Raw genomic sequence first — 19,543 nt, 5'->3', positions numbered from 1 at the left:
TGGTGAGTTGAACTTGGCTTTCATCAACTCCTACATGGTATCAGAGCCCCCCTACTACTTCTTGGCTAAAGGATTTTTGAAGCTACAATTTGGAGACACAAACCCTAGTTTGTTTGTGATTTTTTCTTCAATCCAGGGGAAGAGCATATTTTCAAAGCACTTTAGGCCAAAACGAACGTTGGCATTAGATCTGAAAGGCCATTTACAGTCAGGATTCATATAAAATTTGTCAATTTTGGAGATAGAGCTCTGGGAGGAAAATATTTTTGGTTGTAGGGATTGTCATACGGTCGTACGGATGATTTTTGGTGAAAAAAATTTTAAAAATTAAAAAGGACACTATGCCAGTGCACTACTAGGTGGCCACCATTGCACTGTCGTGGCCCTACCTATGCGCAACCTAGGAGTGGCCACAGTTGGCCATGCCACCACAGCAACACTATGGCCCACCCACCACATTTTCATCGGTGACACTAGTAGAGCTTCTAGTACCTATCACCTCCGCCAGTCTTTACTGTCGACGACAGGATCTATCACCTTTGCTTTGCCTTTTGCACTGTTGGAACGCCTGCATGGATTTTTAGATACTTGGCAACAAGTGGGGGTGACACATGGCATGAGTGCCATGGTGGCACTACCACGTGGACCTTGTCACGTCACCTGCACCATGTCATATTTTTCCATGTGGCATGCCACATGGCTATTTTTTTGTTGTGATGGCTAGAAAGCTATCAAATTTTTTCTGTAGTGTGCTGACATCAATACACATCATCAAACCTCTTGCACCTCTCTAGGGCCCTTTTTGACCTATAGACAATTTTTTGGCCATATCTTGAGCATGCAAAGGTAGTTTTTCAATCTAAAAGAAGCACTAGAAAGTTCATTCCAAGAGAGAGACATTGGTGTAGGTATTTTCTTGTTTTGATGTAGTTTGTTGCCCATTTTTGTAGTTGAAGTCTAAAGTTCTTTTTTTTACTCTGGCATGCATGTCTTTTGCATCCCATGTCAATTTTTTGAAAATATTATATTTTTGGAAAGTTGGTTTTGTCATCTTTTCAAAAATGCTATCATTTCCTTTAGATTCTAGCCCATGCTCTTTCTATCATGTTTTTGGGTTTTTTTCTCTATAGTGGATATCTTGGGTGTTTCAAGTCCGAGGATCATTTTCCTGGCATAGAATCTTTTGTTTTGGGCTATACAATCTTTTGTATCAGCTTTTCTCCTCTTCTAATCAATTTTGACATCATTTGTAAGCATTTTTATGTATACATAGTAAGATAAAGTGCCACTTGCATTTTGGGTTCATGAACATTATTTTGAGATAGTTGTACTTGCACTATTTTTATAAAGCACCATGGGGGGATAGTTGTTTTCTATTATTGGCCTTCTTCCTTTTTGTTTTTCCATGCAACGTTAGTGTGATCGTGTCTTTATAGGTGTTTATACCTCTTTCCCTCTCTCGTCATTCTTGGTTCTATCTATAGAGGATATTGGCCCACATTCTTAGTTGCCTGTCATCTCACCTCATCCACATTAAGGGGGGGTTATGTTATTTTTCTAATGCATCCTTGGTTTGATGGTTCGATAGTGTGAGCTATGTATTCAATGGTTGATCTTATATATGAGGTGATTACAATGGCTGGCTACCTATACATCTTGGTGAGATGGATCATCTACCATATAGACACGCTCTGAAGATTCATCCCATCACTAAGAAGCTCCAAAGATGTGGGTTAGTCAAGGTAGCTAGTTTTTATGTTGCAGTCCAGGCCCCAGAGTTAATTTACAAAGTTATACATCATTAAAACCTAGAGACAAGGAAAATTTTCCTACCAGATGACATGGTTTTGATTCCAATTGAGAGACAAACTATGGTGAATTGCCTTCGAGTACCAAAATGGGACAAATTCTCAAATTTTACCTTCGAAGGAGCTATTTCTAAGTTCTCCACAAAGAAAATGATTTGGTGGAAAAAAATCATGCAAACATAGTTCCAGAAACCATAGAGTGCTAAGTGTAAGGTTCATAATATCTTGTTTGGGACTAATCTCAAACCAGAGATTATCGATATCTTGGTCCTCTTACATAGATTGAAATATGAAGTAGAAGATTTGAATTTTGTTGAGCAGTATTTCCTTTAAGTGCAAGTCATTTGCTCTGACACCCAATTTATTGATTGGGCCCATGAGGTAAGCGAAATTCAGTCCAATGCTCTCTATGATACAACATTTTACAATGCATTCTATATGTCATGTTTCCTCATCTATATGTTGGCCTCACTACAACTATGGCTAGGCATCCCAAGAGTGGAAAATTTTCCTAATGATGTGAAATCTTATGAGTTTTACCCATGCTTACTGTTGGAAAATAGTTATGTAAAGTATGTGAAAGTTAATAATCCATTCACGATGAGGATTTATAGGGAGCTAGAGGGATGTCTAGAAAGGAGATTTAGTCCTGAAACCATTGCAGCCATTAGCCAATTTGGGAGTTATTTCATCCTATTTTCATCCTTTTCTTATTTTCATCTTCCAAATTTTGAGGGTTTCCCCTTGAACCTACTAAGATATCCCAATGACATGATCATGTTGAACATGCGACAAGTCATTCAAGTGAATGTTTTGAGTGAGAGCTTTAAGAAGAAAGCGTATGAATTCCCCATGAAGGTGGGGCTTTCAGTTGTGACATACACTCTAATACTAAGAGCATGTTGAAGATGTTTGAGATGAAGTATAAATTGGACATGTATGAAGTCTTCAGGCCTGTGTTCAACCCAAATGAGTATGCAAGGGATATTTTGCAAATTGGAAGTGTAATTAAGCACATTAACACCATTGAGGATTACTAGGATGATTGTAAAAATGAGTTCAAGAGTCATGATCGAGCCTTCACAAAACTAATAGTTGATCAAGTGAAAATGTACAAAGTAAATATTAATGTAGAAGGAGTAGAGATGATGGCCAAAACATGTATAACAATACTTACCTAACCAAGCTAAGAGGAACTGCAATAAGCTTAGACCCTTATGAATATTCTGGGGAAGTGCTAGATATAATGATGGATTGAATCTACAAGAGGACCAAAAAATGGATCGAATGGACCACAGCTAGAAGGAGTTAGAGAAAAGGTACATCCACTCAAGCTCCCCCAAAAGTTGCAACAACTTCATCCTCCCAGGGTGGCACATTAGGTACATTCTTGCCCATTACCCAAGGGCTACCACAACCATTAGATGGAGGTGATCAACCTCCCAAAAAAAGTATTCCCCTAACTTAAACTTGTTAGGATGACTCTCTACTAATGATCGAAACTCCAACAGAGGTCAAGAAGAAGAAGGCAAAGGAGTTAAAGGATAGTGTAGTCACTCTTTCTGTCTCACCCCATAACAGTTTGATCCCATCTGTAAGTTCTTCACTACTCCTTCCTAGTAGCCCCCAAGTGTAAGTAGTGGATCTTGGAGATGGAGGAAGTAGTGAGAGTGAGTCTACTGAGTCTGATGAAGCAACAAAGAAGACTACAAAGGTAGAGAAAGGCTAGGAATATTCAAAGCTTATCTTACAGGCCCTAAATAATTCTTTCTCTTTGGCTATGAAAACACTCACCTCAGTCAAGAGAAAGATGTTTAGTATAGATACACTTGGAACTGCATCCAAAGTGATTGGTATAGATTCATGGCTAGAGGGCACCTTGGATAGAAAAAGAAAGAGGAGAGAGGAAGGAGTTCCTAACAAAGAGACTTTATCTCTAGCTATCTGCTCTGAATCAACACTGAGAAAAGTCAAAAAGTTGAAGACCTTGTCCATTCTTGGACAAGATCCTAACATAGGGCATTCGATGATGGAAATTTCTAAACCCACCAAAGAAGGAAGAATCAAAGATATTTCTAGGGATGATTTTTCCTTGCATTGTATGGATCTCAGGGAAGTTAGACATGACACCAAGGTTGGCTTATGGAAGCTAAAAAATGATCTGATAGAGGAATAGCTCAAAAGCCTTAAATTATCAAAGGTCTGAATGAAGGTGGAAATCCATGAACTCAATAGCTTTATCAAGCACTTAGTCACCCCATTGGGAAGCATTTCTAGAATGTCAATCATTGCTGATCCTATCACTACTAGTGTTCAAGAAATCATCTCTTAGCTACACGAGGATAAAATTTGTGGGCAGATCGAAATGGAATGGAGCAGGAAACTCAAGTTAGAAGGACATTCCATTATATAACATATTGGCAGTGCAATACTAAGGCTCAAAATAGAGAAGGACAATATTTCAACAAATTGAGATACCTTGGTAGTAGAGAATGTTAAGAGTGAAGATTGTGTTTTTTTGATGAAGATGATTATCCATATGAAGGCTGAGGAGGTCATGGAAGTGAAGATTTTGCCTCGGGGAGATGAGCCTCTATTGTTTGGATAAAACCATGGATAGAAATAATAATTACATACAAATATAAATAATATTAGAAAATAATAGATCACATAGAAAAGAACACAAGACACCAAGATTTAACATGGTTCACCCAATCCCTGGGCTATGTCCACCAAACAATAGGTCTGATATTATTATGATCTAGTGATTACAACCTGATTACAATCCATAATCCCTTACAACTCAATACCACCCCAAGAACCAATTTTTGCATCACCACAATGAAACAATCCTAACCCTAAGCCCTTTTATACAACTATTAAATTACTTTAGGGTTATATTTAATAATTACATGTCAACCCAAAATCCTAATACAATAGGGCCCAAATTTTTTTGGGGGGTGATGCATCCAGCCCCAAAGAATTTATGAAGTATGTATAGTACTTCCTTGATTAGTCACCACAAACTAACATCTATTTGAGTGGCTTTAGAGCATGCAATTCAAGTCTAAGAGTATCATGGCAATAAAGGAAGGACTTAAAGAAACAAAAGCCAAAGTGAAAAAGGATCAAGAACTCTTAAGAGGTATACATATAGATTCTCAGACTAATGGATAATGAAAAGGGATCATTGGAGTGACCATCATGCAAAATAACTTCTCTAGTTATATAGATGGCTTAACGTAGATATATTTTGACCATTGGGCCATAGTCTTAGAGCTCCAACAACTTGGTTAGTGTGTGCATGTGGCTATGGAGGAGATACAGGAGCAGACGTTAAATATCATCAAATATTTAGCTAGAGAGCATTCTAAGCGGCTCTTGCGATAAAGAAATGTCCATGTTCATAGACATGAAGAATTGATTCCAATTATTGTCATTGTGAAGGCCTATAAGGCAAAGTCAAAAAAGGGAAACAAGGCAAAGTGATTCATACCCCGCCCTTTCATATTTTGATGTAATGATTGTAATGGACCAATTGGCTCCTTGCCATTTGTCAATTTTGAGAAGATGAACCAATTTGAATTACTTCTTGCAATGGTCATCTCAAAATCATATGTGTACTAAATTGAAAGATTAATAAAGGGTTAGCTAATTCTTAGTGTGAAATACTTGATGGTGCAGAGACAATTGAATGGTATTTTGTGTTAATTATTTTATGTTTCATTCTTTTTATGTTAGTTTTATGTCTTCTCTTTATCTAAATTGAAAAAAGGAATTAATGGAGTTTTATTCCCCTATTTCAAAACAATAAATTGAAGATTATAGTATTTTTTATCATTGATTCAAAAGAATTCCCTTTTTGTTCTTCCTTTAGGTTAGTCATTTCATCTCATTAGTTAGTTTAGTTTTAGTTAGCATACATTTTTGAATCATTAAGCTTTATGGGTTCATAATATGTGTGAATCTATAAACTTAACTAATCTTAAAATACCAACTCTTGCCTAAGTTAGCTCCTATTTAGGCCTAGCTTGGTTTACCTTTCCTATTCTCAAGGCAAGAAAAAACCCCATTTTAGATTTATAAGACAACATAATTCATTGCAAATTACTATGCAATAGGTAGCTGTACCTAAGAGTTTAGAGGGAAGTTATTCATTTCATAACAACTTTCCAACTGTTGTAACTAGATGTTGTTCACAAATTTGGGCATTTAAGAGATAAATCAAAAGGAAAATCTGTTTACCAATAATATTTTACATTAGTTCCAAGTATCTAAGTTTTGAAAAGATTATATATGCATGCATTAAGATGAAATGTATTGGTTATAACTAGGAAGAAATCTATAAGTTTTGTTAGTTTTCATGTTGTTGTCGAGCATGAAAAGTTTCATAGTTTCTGCTGAGTGAAAATGAAATTTTAGTTGATGAGCTATTAAGGGTGATTGTAGTGGCTAAGATTTTTTTGGTTTCTAATTTTAGTATAAATTATGTGTAAGTCAAGTAAGTTTAAATTTCTATGTTAGTCGAGCTTAGAGCTGTGTAAGCACTGAGCATTTATTCCCAAGTTTTAAGAATTATATAGTCATTTTTTGACTCATTTTCTTTCATTCCAGATCAAAGAGAGCACAAAGAGAATAAGGTGAACTAAGGAGAAAGATTCAAGCATTTTTAAACTCGGTTCAACTACTATTTGTCACTAATCATCATATTCATAAGGTATTTATCATGTGTTGAGCTACGCTGTCTAAATTATTGCAAACCTTAGTTATTTAAAAATGGAGTCTAGCTCTTCTACTATTGTTAGGAAGGAATTAAAAGAAGTTTTAAATGTTCAATTAATAAGAAATGAGGTGAGACAACCACCCTTCCAAGCTATTCCTAAGATAGCATATAAGGGAGATCCTTTTGGTGCATTATCGATGATACCGCCACATGTTTTGATGGTACAAGATGTTAGATGCTGCTACACTTGTAAAGTTGGAAGTATCAAAGACATGGAAATTGGAGATTTCTATGCAAAACTATGTGTAGATGGAGTATTGAAGGAGGAAACCAAAATTGTAGAGAGAAAAGGGTTAACATGTGCCCTAGATTTTCCAAATGTATTCAAAATGGAATGGATTAAGATAGCACTTAGCAGAGTACATGATCAATCTATATGGTTGGAAAATATCCCTACTAGGATCACAAAAAAAATTATCCACTAAGTAATAGGGTATCCTACCCCAGACAAACCCATGACCATGCAAAGTGATGCTAAGGAGATAATTGATAAGAATATATGGGCTATATGGAAGACGAGAGGAATGACCATAGACAAAATCTTAGATCCCCTAATTTCATTTGTAGTGAGAATGATTGCTCACAAGTTCTTTCAATCTCATAGATTGAATAGCATGTCTTGTGTGGAAATGGATTTAGGCTACAAGATAGTGAAGAATGATCACACTTATGACCTTGCTAAGTTGCAACTCTAGCAATTATTAGAAAATTTGAGAGCCATAAGAAAGACAAAGAGTGGATAATGAAAATTTGGTTCACTACTAGTTTGCATATTTTCCTATGTGCATAACACATTTCCCACATTTGGTAAGGTGATGTGGAAAGAAAATAGGCTATTGATAATGTAGATTTCAAAGTGACTTGGAGAAAATTTTGAAACAATTATGACTACCTACTTGGAATATTTAAAGAAGTCTTTGAAATAAAGACTAAGGATTTTAGTGTCACTAGTGGAGAAATATTATAATGATGTTTGCTTCTTAGTTGATGTTGATCATACATATGTTCAAGAAGCTATTCCAAGGGTCAGAGGGCTTAGGATATTTCCTTATGAAATCAATGTGGATGAGACATCAATATCCATCACATCACTATTGGCAAAAGAAATAGACAAAAGTGCAATCTCATTTGGCAATTATGAGGAAGCCAAATCAAGAATCACAATAGACTTGAAGACAACTTCTATGATAAGAAAGAAAAAAAATCTTATCAAGAAGCTAAAGGAAATATTTGGTGAAGGGGAAGAAGAAGAAGATGATGGATGAGGATGAGGATGATGAAGAAGATTAACTAGCCCAATCCCCACTTGCACTTACACAAGGTCAAGGAGAGGAACAAGAATAAGTAGAACATGATGAAGTTATCAAGGAAGAGGAAGCAAAGGAAGCACCTAAACTAGTAGAAAAGAAGAAGAGGAAAGATAAGGAACCAACAGTGAGTAAACCAAAGAAAGTTATGAAACCTACACAATAGAAGCTAGCAATACCTATTACTAGGGCTAGCACAAGGGCAACTGCAAAGAAGACACAAGAAGTTGAGAAGCCTAAAGGAAAAAGAGATATTTTTGCTAAAAAGGAGGATGAGCCTATGAAGAGATAGAGGAGAAAGTATGTAGCTCCAAGCAAGTTAAATGATGAGAGATTGAATTCATATGACAAAAATTAATTCCAAGTGGTAAGCCATAATCCCTCTTTTGATTTAGACAACTTGTGTGACAACATAAAGAATAATGAAGATTTATCAAGGTTTACACATGTTGAGTTTGATAAACTTGGAAAGTTAGACATGAATAAGGTGGAAGAGTCTGTATATGAGATGATGGCCACATTTAAGGCCATTACTATTGATATTTCCAACTCATTACCCAAAATTCTATATGAAAAAGTTGAGCAAAATTGGCAATACAATTTAACAACTAAAAGATAGATAAGGGAGACTACTCTAGCAAGGGTAATGCCAAATTTCAATAAGTCAACAAATAGTAAGGCCATAAACAAATATAAGGGGGGGTTTGCTCCAAAATATAAAGCTTTCAATATTTTATAGAATAATATTGATGAGGTTTTCTATTAGTGTAAATAATTAATTGTTATTATACTTAAGTTTATTTAGGAATATGCATAGACATATGAGTTGTCTTGTTGAAAACATAGGAGTTAGAAACCTATTTGAGCACATGGTGTCTACAACATCTCTTTATGAGATACACCTATGTAAACTTATCCTCTCATCATCACATAGGCTCCTATGCTCAATGGAGGATAATCCACTATTGGTGGACATGTGCTTAGTTATGATGTTTATCTCTTTGTTGACTCCTAGTCATTCTAGTTGCCTTTGTATGCAAGGCACTTCTAGTGTGTATTTATCTCATATCTAATTATCTGGTATCAAATCATTCGATATCCATTATCATTTTGTTCATTATTTAGATTCTCATTTGATCATCATTAGTCTCTCTTGTGCTATCTATTGAGCTTCTTGATCTTGGTGTTGAATTGTTGCCTTAGGAAAATCCTTACATGGTATCAGAGTCATACCAAATTCTTACATGGTATCAAAGCTATACCAAATTCTTACATGTTATTAGATCTAGGTTAGCTTCATTGCATAGTCATTGGAGAGATTTTTTTTTGTTGGTCAAGATTGGAGCTTGTTGGTATAAATCAGATATTGGTATCACATTTAGAAGGTCAAAAAACCCCCAAATTGACTTTTGTTTCATCAAAATTAGACATCTAAGGTGAAATCTAAAGTCAATTGATTTTTGGAATTGCGATGACGATGATTTAGGAAAAATAATTATAGAGGTGATTTTCAAACAACGATATGTCCCTCATATGGACTCCTTTTTTTGAGATTTTTTTTTCTTTTGGGGTAGAATTTCATGATCTACACATTGGTGCAAGATGTTTGAGATTTGTATTCATTTTTTTTTTTTGAAATCACAAATCCCAATTTTTGCAACTTCAAAGGCTTAGTTTGGGCTCATCTAGACACATATTCAGGCGCTATATTTTTGAGAGTGCTTATTTTTTATCTACTTTCCTAATCTGGTATCAGTTTGGAGTAATTTTGAGTAGACATAGTACTTTCAAATTTTGGTCTCATTTTGGCCTATTATCACTTTTAATTAATTATATCCTTGAGAGGTCTTGTGTCTTATCATGTTGAGTCTTGTATAGCTTCATAGTTGTTGTTGTAATAATCAAAGTTAGAAGTCCACTTATGCCCTAAATTAGCAAATGGCCATTGTAATCACACTAAATATAAAGTGTCAAATCATGCATTAAGGGTCAAGGGAAGGGGGGTTTCTTTCATTTCTTTTTGCATTTTGGGGATGCATACATTTTTTTATCTCATGGAGTCATGTCAAAAGTGTCACTTTGGTTTAAGATTCAAATTGACAAAAAGGAACTATCAGAAATGGAGTGCTTTGATGATTGATCATCTAAGAGAACATTAGGAAGTGTTTCCTTATCTATATTCAAAGATATGTCCACCTAATACTAATTGGGAACATCTTTCTCTTCTTCTTTACTTTATGTACAATAGTATGAATAAGGAATATTTTGCTCCTTTTAGTAAGGCAAGTAGTCCTCATGATGTTTGGATGTGTCTTTGGGAAGCCTATGGAGATCCATGATTCCCTCCATTACCAAAGGACATTCTACATCCAATCACTCTATTTGTAGTACCTAAAACTCTAGTTGAGATCATACCTTTTGATGCTTCTATTGGTTCTACTAATTTAATTCCATCCATAGATGCTCCTAATTCAATGCAGTAGGAAACATCATGTCTTCCTATTTCAGCTTCATGGGATGACTTCCTTCCAAACATTGTTGTGTTTTTTGTGGAGTCTTATATTAAAGATGTGGGAGACATTATTGATGACATCCATCTTCTCTTTTTTGAGGATAATTCTTCTTCACTTGTTGTGAGGGAACACTCTGACCCTCAACCACTTGTTGTTTCTTTTGAGACTAACATGATTTTGGACACTACTTTTCAATAGTTGGAGGACTCTTTTACTTCAAAGGAGACATATCATTGTTTGGAGATTGTATTCCAATTTCCTCAGACATAATATCTTTTGAAGATTCTTCCTACTAGTTGGGAAGCATTCTCTACTACACCTATGGCACCACTTCTTCCTACAAGAAGGAACATCATTTAGTTTTCATGGTGTAGCTTCTTCAGTTATCAAGGAGCTTCTTTCATGGGTGTGCACTCATCGTTGAGGGGAGGCTACATTCCTTCTCTTCCCATATCTTCCTATAAGAATGATTCCTTATCTTTGGAGTTTGATTGACTTTCATACATGGACATGTTACCTTGTTTGCCACCTTCTTTTGGACATCCACCAAATTGGCTTGTGTCATCTACATTTATCAAGGACTTGTCAACATATGAGAAGACTTCAAAGGCAACATCCATAACATACTACATATGGATTATCATCCATCTTCCTATCCACAATGGGAAGTATACTTGCACCTATACTTGGTGTATCTTCTTCCTAAAGGGAGAAATTTCATTTGTAGGCATTGGATACTTTTTTGTCTCCATGACATCCTTGCAGGAGATTATTCAATATGGGGGGATTCCATCGTGTATTTTTTCTTATGGGGAATATATGTTTGTACATGCATGATGCATGTCATACTAGGGGGGTCTTGATTACTCCATCCTTGCATGCATCTTGTATTTCTTCATCTACTTTTGGAGGAGATTTTTCCAATGAGGTTTTCCCTCTTTCTCCATTTTTAGAGAGATTGCATTACATTATAAGTAGAGCACTGCATTTTTACATGGGTACATAACATGGCCTAATAGTCAGAACCAAAATTGTATCTTGCATTTAGCTCTATGAGCTTAAGTGCATTCCCCTAGGTTGCACTTATGGGGGGGTGTTAGTGTAAATAATTCATTATTATTACACTTTACTTAACTTTACTTAGGAATATGCATAGACATATGATTTTTCTTATTGACAAACTTATATGAGCACATGGTGTCTACAACATCTCTTTATGAGATACACCTATGTAAACTTATCCTCTCATCATCGCACAAACTCTTGTGCTCAATGGAGGATAATCCACTCTTGGTGGACATGTTTTTAGTTGTGATTTTTATCTCTTTGTTGACTCCTAGTCATTCTAGTTGTCTGTATAAACAAGGCACTTCTAATGTGTATTTATCTCATATCCAATTATCTAGTATCAAATCATCTGATATCCATTATCATTTTTATCATTATTGAGGTTCTCATTTGATCATCATTAGTCTCTCTTGTGCTATCTATTGAGCTTCTTGATCTTGGTGTTGAATTATTGCCTTAGGAAAATTCTTCCATGGTATCAGAGCCATACTAAATTCTTACATTATCAAATAGAATACCCAAATATGGGAGGTCATCTACGGGTTGACAATAGTAAAGGTCACTGAACAAGCACCTGAGGAGGTTGGTGAAGAAAAAGACAATCAAAAGGTAGTAGAGACTGTTAAGGATGTATCTTTTAAGGATGGACATAAGGGAAGCACAAAGAAGGAAGTAGACGAAGAGGGTACAGCTAAAGGAGAGCAGCAACAAGACTAGAATGTACCTAAGGTACATATATTGAGTGCCAGTCCCCCTCATGTGGACCAAGCAAGTCAATAGGACATAATAAAGATAAAGGATGTTTCTTATAGCGTAGTGAAAAACATCAATTCTTTGACATAGGATGACTTGAAAAGGATATTATAAGGTTCCACCACAGTTATGCCTAGATCCTATATTGGCGAGAATAGATAAAATTGAAAAGGCTAGAATGGCAACAATAGGGGAAAAGAAAATTGACACATCTAGTGTGACCCTGCAACTATAGACAAAAAAGGTACATAAGGACTATAGGGTATCACCACTAATACACATGTTTCAATGCCCATTATGGTATATCAAGTGAAGGACATAGTGACATCAAATGTTAGTACATCAGTGTTGCATGTTTCAATGCAAGTAGTTTTGATAGTTGAACAGGATGGGACACAAGTCCATATAGGTTAGGAAGTTAGTCTAGCACCCATCTCATAGGCACAAGATTAATTTTTGATAGAAGAGAAGGAAGCTAATAGGACTAAAGAGACAATTTTAATTATGAAACAAGAGGAACAAATAGAAATTTAGACATTGGTTACCCTACTAATCTTTGCATCCCCTATTCCTAGTCAAACTCTGCATAGGCTGAGTATAGATGCTAAACCATTACAATCATCCAGACCTAGTCCTGATACATCTAAGATTGGAGAGGGCACATATTATGGATATTTCAACTTAGATAAGGTGATTGAACTTCCAAAGTTTTATCTTACAATAATCACCATAGAAGAAATGAGCATATTGCAAGAAGCTCTACTAGGAAAGAAGTACCAAGAGTTACTCGGAAGGAGCATAAGAAAAGACAACTTCTACATGACATAAAAGAAATATTTCTTGATACGTTTAGCCTCCCAAAACCTAATGAGGAAAAAACCTATTATTGAGCAACTAATGAATATATTTGATACGATCAGTGATGCAAACCTAGATACAAATACTAAACTTCTAGAATGGTCTAAGAAAAAGTTTCAAACAGAGGTCAATGAAAATATTTCTAGTGCCATTGCACTATGATAGGTTGACTTCAAAACCAAGATGGAGAGTGTAAATAAGGAGTTAGAGAATATATTTTCTCTATACACAAAAATATGTGATGTGAATTTATTCACAAAAGGAGTTCAAAGCACCATTGGCTAGCTACAAGGAGACCTTAAAAGAATTGGTAGCATTCTTAAATTATCTCTTGGTCAGAGCCAAGCTCATTTTCAAAGATTGTTATCTACTCAAGGTCAACTAGTTGCATTACATGCATAAGATGCAAAGATCTAGGCTACCTTGATAAGTATTCAATCCATGTTGAGCCCACACATGAAGGTGTTGCATAAGGAACTAAACTTCATTGAAACATTAGTGAAGAAATATTCTCCTCTTTCCAATGATGATGGCTTAGTAGACCTTTTTTTCAAGCCAAATGTTCAATTTCAATCTCTAGAGGTAGTGTGCAACAATTGGGATGTAACACTTAGGATTATAATAGAAGTTCATAAAACATTTTTGGACAAACACACTATTAGTGTACCAGCCATGACATAAGTGTCAAAAAAAGGGGGATATTGAAAAAGGGGCATTGAGACAAAAAGGAGAGAAAACACAAAGGGGGAGTAAATACAAAAATATAGGAAGACAATAGTTCAATAAATTTACTCAACAAGAGTGTCAAATTTAGATACAACAAAGAACAGACAACTTAAGGGAGTTATGAAGTTTTGAGGTATGACTAATAAGTCATCAATTTTTGTAAAATTTTGACATTTTGAAAATTTGTATGTGAGTTGAGTAAAGAGTAGAGATTATTAGAGTTATGCTCATAAGTTAAGGTTATATATGCATGACAAAGTGTTTTTTCCACTCATGTTAAAGGGGGACATTGTTGATCTCATTTTGGTTTTGACATATGAGAGATAATACACTTAGGTCAATACTTAATAGTACTTAGTGTATGTTGAGCAAGTAGTGTATGCCAAGCATAAGATGTCAGATAATGCATGCCAAGAAAAATATACAGTATGTGTTGAGTAGATAGTTAGTGTTGGGTCATTCTAGTGACAAGAAAGCTAATGCATCTTGAGTGATTTAGATGTTGAGTGAAAAGTGGATGCTAAGAATTTTAGGAGATGAGTTACAGCATTGAAGATGTAATGGATGCTGAGCATCAGAGGCTTCAAGTGCCAAGTAAACAATTTTGGACATAGTTGTTTGTAATGGAAAAAATTTCTTTGTAAACCATTTTTGGGCCGACTTGAGGATTGTTTTACAATTCTAGAAGATATATATGAAGGTATATTATGAATACCTATGAAGTGCGTGCAACAAATTAGATTAAGGGATATTCTAAGAAGAAAATTGGGTGAATCATAATTGTTAATTCCTACCTAACCCTAGGTCACCTAAGTCATCTTAAGGAGGGAAATCCATAAAGAGTTTGTATGCATGAATGAGAAGAGAAGGGAAAATGCTAAGCATAGAGAGAGAATTTATGGTGACTAAGAAGGTTGTGATCATGTTATGAACTATAGAATCAGTCAAAGAGATCAGAGGAAAGAAGATAGAGGAAAGAAGTGATACATCTGATCAGAAGGATCAAGTATACATCAAGAAAAAGGAGATCTAATATCTGTGCTAACCAAAGAATCAAGGCTAAAACATTCTAACAGGTCAATTAGTAAAATCTCTTAACTGACTAGTTCTAGAAGGCTTTTGTAAATCCTTTAACAATTGTAAGTTGAAGTCCTCTAACCAGACACACTTCTAATAGGGTGTTGAAATCCTATAATAAGGTAGGATTTAACATTCTTCTAAACCTTTAACAGGGCAAACCTTTTACAGGGTAGATCATAGTTTATGATCAAACAATTGCAACCTTCATTGGATACACTTTACAACTACGGTAGTGAAGATTTGTGGGTGTTATCCCCACTCCAGTTTTACCTTCTCATTAGAGGGTTTCTAGGTAAAAAAAAATAGTATTCGATGTGTTAATTTTTTTCATGATATAAATGAACATGTGTAGCTAGCTATTTTAGTTACATTCAAATTATGAGATGGATGTGTGGTAAATGTTTTTATGGTTAAAGTTTTGAAGTGTTGATTCACCCCCCCTCTCAAAGTTTATTTTCTCATTTCTAATTCCTACAATTTCATGTGTGTATTAAATTTATTTCTAATATTTGGACCTTGAGTTGATCTCCTTAATTTAGACATACTAAATGTCTCACTTTCTTCTTCCATTGCTACATTTTCCTCACTTGAGGAAGTGAAATCTAACAAATACCTATTCACTAGTTCTTGCACTCCATGAAATGAGATAGGTGACAATGAGAGATATCTTTTACAAATGATAAAAGCCATTAATATCTATGAGGTATACTAATTTATACTAGATGATCCATGAGACTGTGTGGGATGCTCGTGAAACAACTTCGGGTTTCTACATATGTAAATCAATTGTCTTATGTTAGCTAAAAAATTCATGATACATATACTCAAAATTACATTTAATATTAGCATCACATACAAATTATAAATAGTAAAAGGTACATGACAAGTTAATCAAATTAATCATTGATCTATTAAGAAATCAATATTGAATAGGATAAGCATTGATCACATAATTATACATTTCATTCTTTTCATTGATTATCAAACCCCGATTCAATGTTAGCTAATCAACCCTCCCCATCATTGATATTATTCTTCATCAATCTCATCATTAGGATCATCGTTGTCATCAACATCATCACCACCACTATCATGGTCATCGTTGTCATCATCATCATCATCATTATCATCATCATCATCATAATCATCATCTCATCATCATCATGATTGTCATCATTGTCATCATCATCATCATCATCATCATCATCATCATCATCATCATCATCATCAGCATCATCATTGTCATCATCATCATTGTTGTTGTCATCATCATCATTGTTGTCATCATCATTATCATCATCATCATCGTCGTCATCATCATCATCATCACCATCATCATCATCATCATCATCATCATCATCATTATCATCATCATTAGATCATCATCATCATCATCACCATCACCATCACCATCATTGGCATCATCATCATCATCATCACCATCACCATCATCATCATCATCACCATCACCATCACCATCATCATCACCATCACCATCACCATCACCATCATCATCATCATCATCATCATCATCATCCTTTTCCTCCTCCTCCTCATCATCATGATCAATAGAAGTTGTTGGGACTCAAAATTGCGTCCCCGATTTGAGTACCATTTTAGGCTTTTGAGTTATTTTGAGCTCCTATAAGTGCATTCAATGCATGTGTATGTTAAAATAAAACCACAGATAGAAATGGCAATTACATGCAAATATAAACAATAACGAGAAATAATAGGACACATAGAAGAGAACACAAGACACCAATATTTAACATGGTTCACCCAAACCTTGGGCTACATCCACCAAACAACAAGTCCAATATTACTACGATCTAATGATTACAACCTGATTACAATCCGTAATCCCTTACAACTCAATACTACTGCAAGAAGCAATTTTTGTATCACCCACACTAAAATAATCCCTAACCCTAAGCCTTATCTACAAGTATTTTTGTCGCTTTAGGGTTAAAATTATTTACATGTCAACCATAAAATTATGGAGTATCTATAGTACTTCCCTGATCAGTCACCATAATCTAATAGCATACTTGGATGTCCTTTTAAGGCCTAAGAAGTGATTAATGTTTCTAATACTTTTCATTTAGTACTTCCATATGTTCCTTGATGATAAATTCCCATTCCAAGTCAATTCATGAAGTTTCATTTTGAGCAATCCTCAGATTTTCATTTTTGCCCAAGTGTCAAACAATGATAGAAAGCCTAGTTTGCATTTGAATATCTTTCACCCAAAAGTGTTACATGACTCACCTCTTTGGGAGTGTTTAGTATGCATATCAGAGAACCTATATTTTAATTTTCAAGTCATTTTGATATGTTTTGACAAGGTTTTGAATCTCTCAAAGTTAGTTGTTTACTATTGTCATGTTAATGCATATTTCTCAAAAATTTGGGAGGTCTTGTTTGACTAGCTATAACTTTGACCCAATTGACCATACTAAGAAAATTCCTTTTGCATTGTATTCTAGAGGTGAGAAACTTTTTATGTTCTAGATTTGATCCTATGAAAAATCTATTTGATTAGTTTTCAAATGGGATTCAAAATGCAATTTCTAAAGTTTTACTAGTGTCATAAAATGCATATCGATCGGTAGCCTTATTCAAGATGTTGTAAATCTGAATCCATAAATTTTTGAACCAAATGGATTATACCAATGTGTTCTACTCTAAAATCACTTTAAGTGTGATAGTTCACAAGTCTTGAACAATCTATTTGCACATTTTCCCAAGTCCATTCCGTTTGTGAAAATCACTCTTCTGCTAGTGTCCTCAATTCTACAAATCTGAGTACCCCACTTTGACCACTTGCTAAAGCGCCCAATTATTCATCATCAGCCCTAATCATAGATTTATACTCTGCTTGTGACAATGAACTAACACCCCATTTTTTAAGCTCTTAAGTGCTCATTTTCCCTATTTTTAAAGCCAAAACTGAACACATTTTATGGTTTTCTAACGTATTTGTTTTAGGTAGTTTCATGGAAGCAACTTTGACGATCAATATCTTTGACCTAGGTGTCATCATGACATGATATATGACAAGGTAATAAAAGGTTGAACAAAGAATCATTATATCTAATTTTAGGGCTTAGCTAGGTGTTGTAGTCTATTTTTAAGGCCAGTCAAAGGACCCCTTGGCATGAGATTGGAAGTTTGCAGGAAAGGTAAAAAATGAGTTTTAAAAGGTTGAAAGTGAAGTTTAAAATAATCAGGCAGTTTTTGATTATGAATCTAAACAACATAATGAGCTCGATAGATTAGTGCTAAAGGGTTAAGTGTTTCAAAATGAATTTTTTTAGTTGGACCCACCTTGGGGGCCAACTAATTCTATCCGACAGACAAGTTTGGGGCATGAATGATATATTTTTCAGTATCAAGATGGCATTGATTTTTCTTTTATTTTAATTTGCATGTGTCACTGTGCAAAATCAAGTAAGACATGTGATTATATACACATGTTGAATAATAAGAAAGGCACTTGAAGTACTTTCTTAGGTTGCCATTGCTTATAAATTGTATCACACTTGCAACAAAATTCAATATCACCTTCAACAATGTGGAATGAGGGAAGTGTTGACAAGATGTCACATCCACAAAAGGCCAAATATGATTTGCTAAAAGAAATTCTTGCAAGTGGAGAGGAATAGGTAAAGTTTTGAGATTTATAGAAATCCCCTTTGGGAGGTACAAACATTTCAGGCATCACACTCCTTGAAGGAGATGGAGGAGTTGGTACCATTCCACTAGTTAACTTCATGAAAGGTAAAGCATATATTTTTCTCATAAATACAAATACAATGACAATGTGTCCATGATTCAATCCTTAGATAAAAAAATTTAACAATAAGATGGAATTGCAATGTAGAAGAGATGTTGAGAAATTGGTCTGTCTTTTAGCCAACAAGCATTATCGGTATGTGAAAGAGAAAGTGGATTTAATCAATGAGGAGAAGATGGTTTATGGGTTCAGCCATGTGGAAGGAGGGGTGATTGGGACAAAGGCAGCCTACACAAAGTTTGACATGAAAATCACAGCCAAAGTAGGGGGTGGATCCATTTCAACCACAACTGTGAGTTATGAGACACTCCCCAATGTACCGTATGACAAAGGGGAAGTGGAGGAGATCGAGGCAGGCAACATTGCTCTGTTTAGGATGCTCGAGAGAACTCTCATTTCCAATCCCTCTCTCTATTACTAATAAGCTTCAATACTAGTTACTTGTAATCTCACTTGCTCAATAATCAAAATGTGTGTTGTGTTTCTCATAATCATAACGAAAATGATCCCCTCTTTCTCATTGGAAGCACTGGTGTCACTTCAAGTTTATTGATACGAAATGAAGTTTATAATTTAATTTAATTTAATTCTATTTTATTTTATAATCTAATTTAATTTTTTTATGAACAATTCAAATATTTTCAATAATTTAATTTAAACTAGAGAATTACTATTATACTAATACAAATTTAAATAATATTTACATAACTTAATATATTCAATATTTAAAATTTATTCCAAGCAAAAATATCCTATTTCCAACCTACTTATTATTATTAGATTTGAACTAATGTTTTTAACAATTTACAAAATTATCATACCAAATATTTTTTAAATTTCAATCAACT

The 19,543-nt window shown here is 34.7% G+C and overlaps 1 protein-coding gene across 1 annotated transcript in view; it reads left to right on the top strand.

The window, feature by feature from the left end:
* Nucleotides 1-19,116, top strand: part of LOC149540194 (major allergen Pru ar 1-like) — an 86,901-nt gene extending 67,785 nt beyond the window's left edge. Inside the window, exons 3-4 of the mRNA XM_089802667.1 lie at nt 18,617-18,679; nt 18,815-19,116. Of these exons, the coding sequence (XP_089658793.1) occupies nt 18,617-18,679; nt 18,815-19,116 (365 nt within the window). The remainder of the gene's footprint in view (nt 1-18,616; nt 18,680-18,814) is intronic.
* The last annotated feature ends 427 nt before the right edge of the window (nt 19,117-19,543 follow it).

The sequence above is a fragment of the Cupressus sempervirens genome, chromosome 9 (assembly GCF_028749045.1).
Source record: "Cupressus sempervirens isolate cs-2001-9-10 chromosome 9, ASM2874904v1, whole genome shotgun sequence".
Lineage (NCBI taxonomy): Eukaryota > Viridiplantae > Streptophyta > Pinopsida > Cupressales > Cupressaceae > Cupressus > Cupressus sempervirens.
This window is presented reverse-complemented; position numbering and strand designations above follow the sequence as displayed.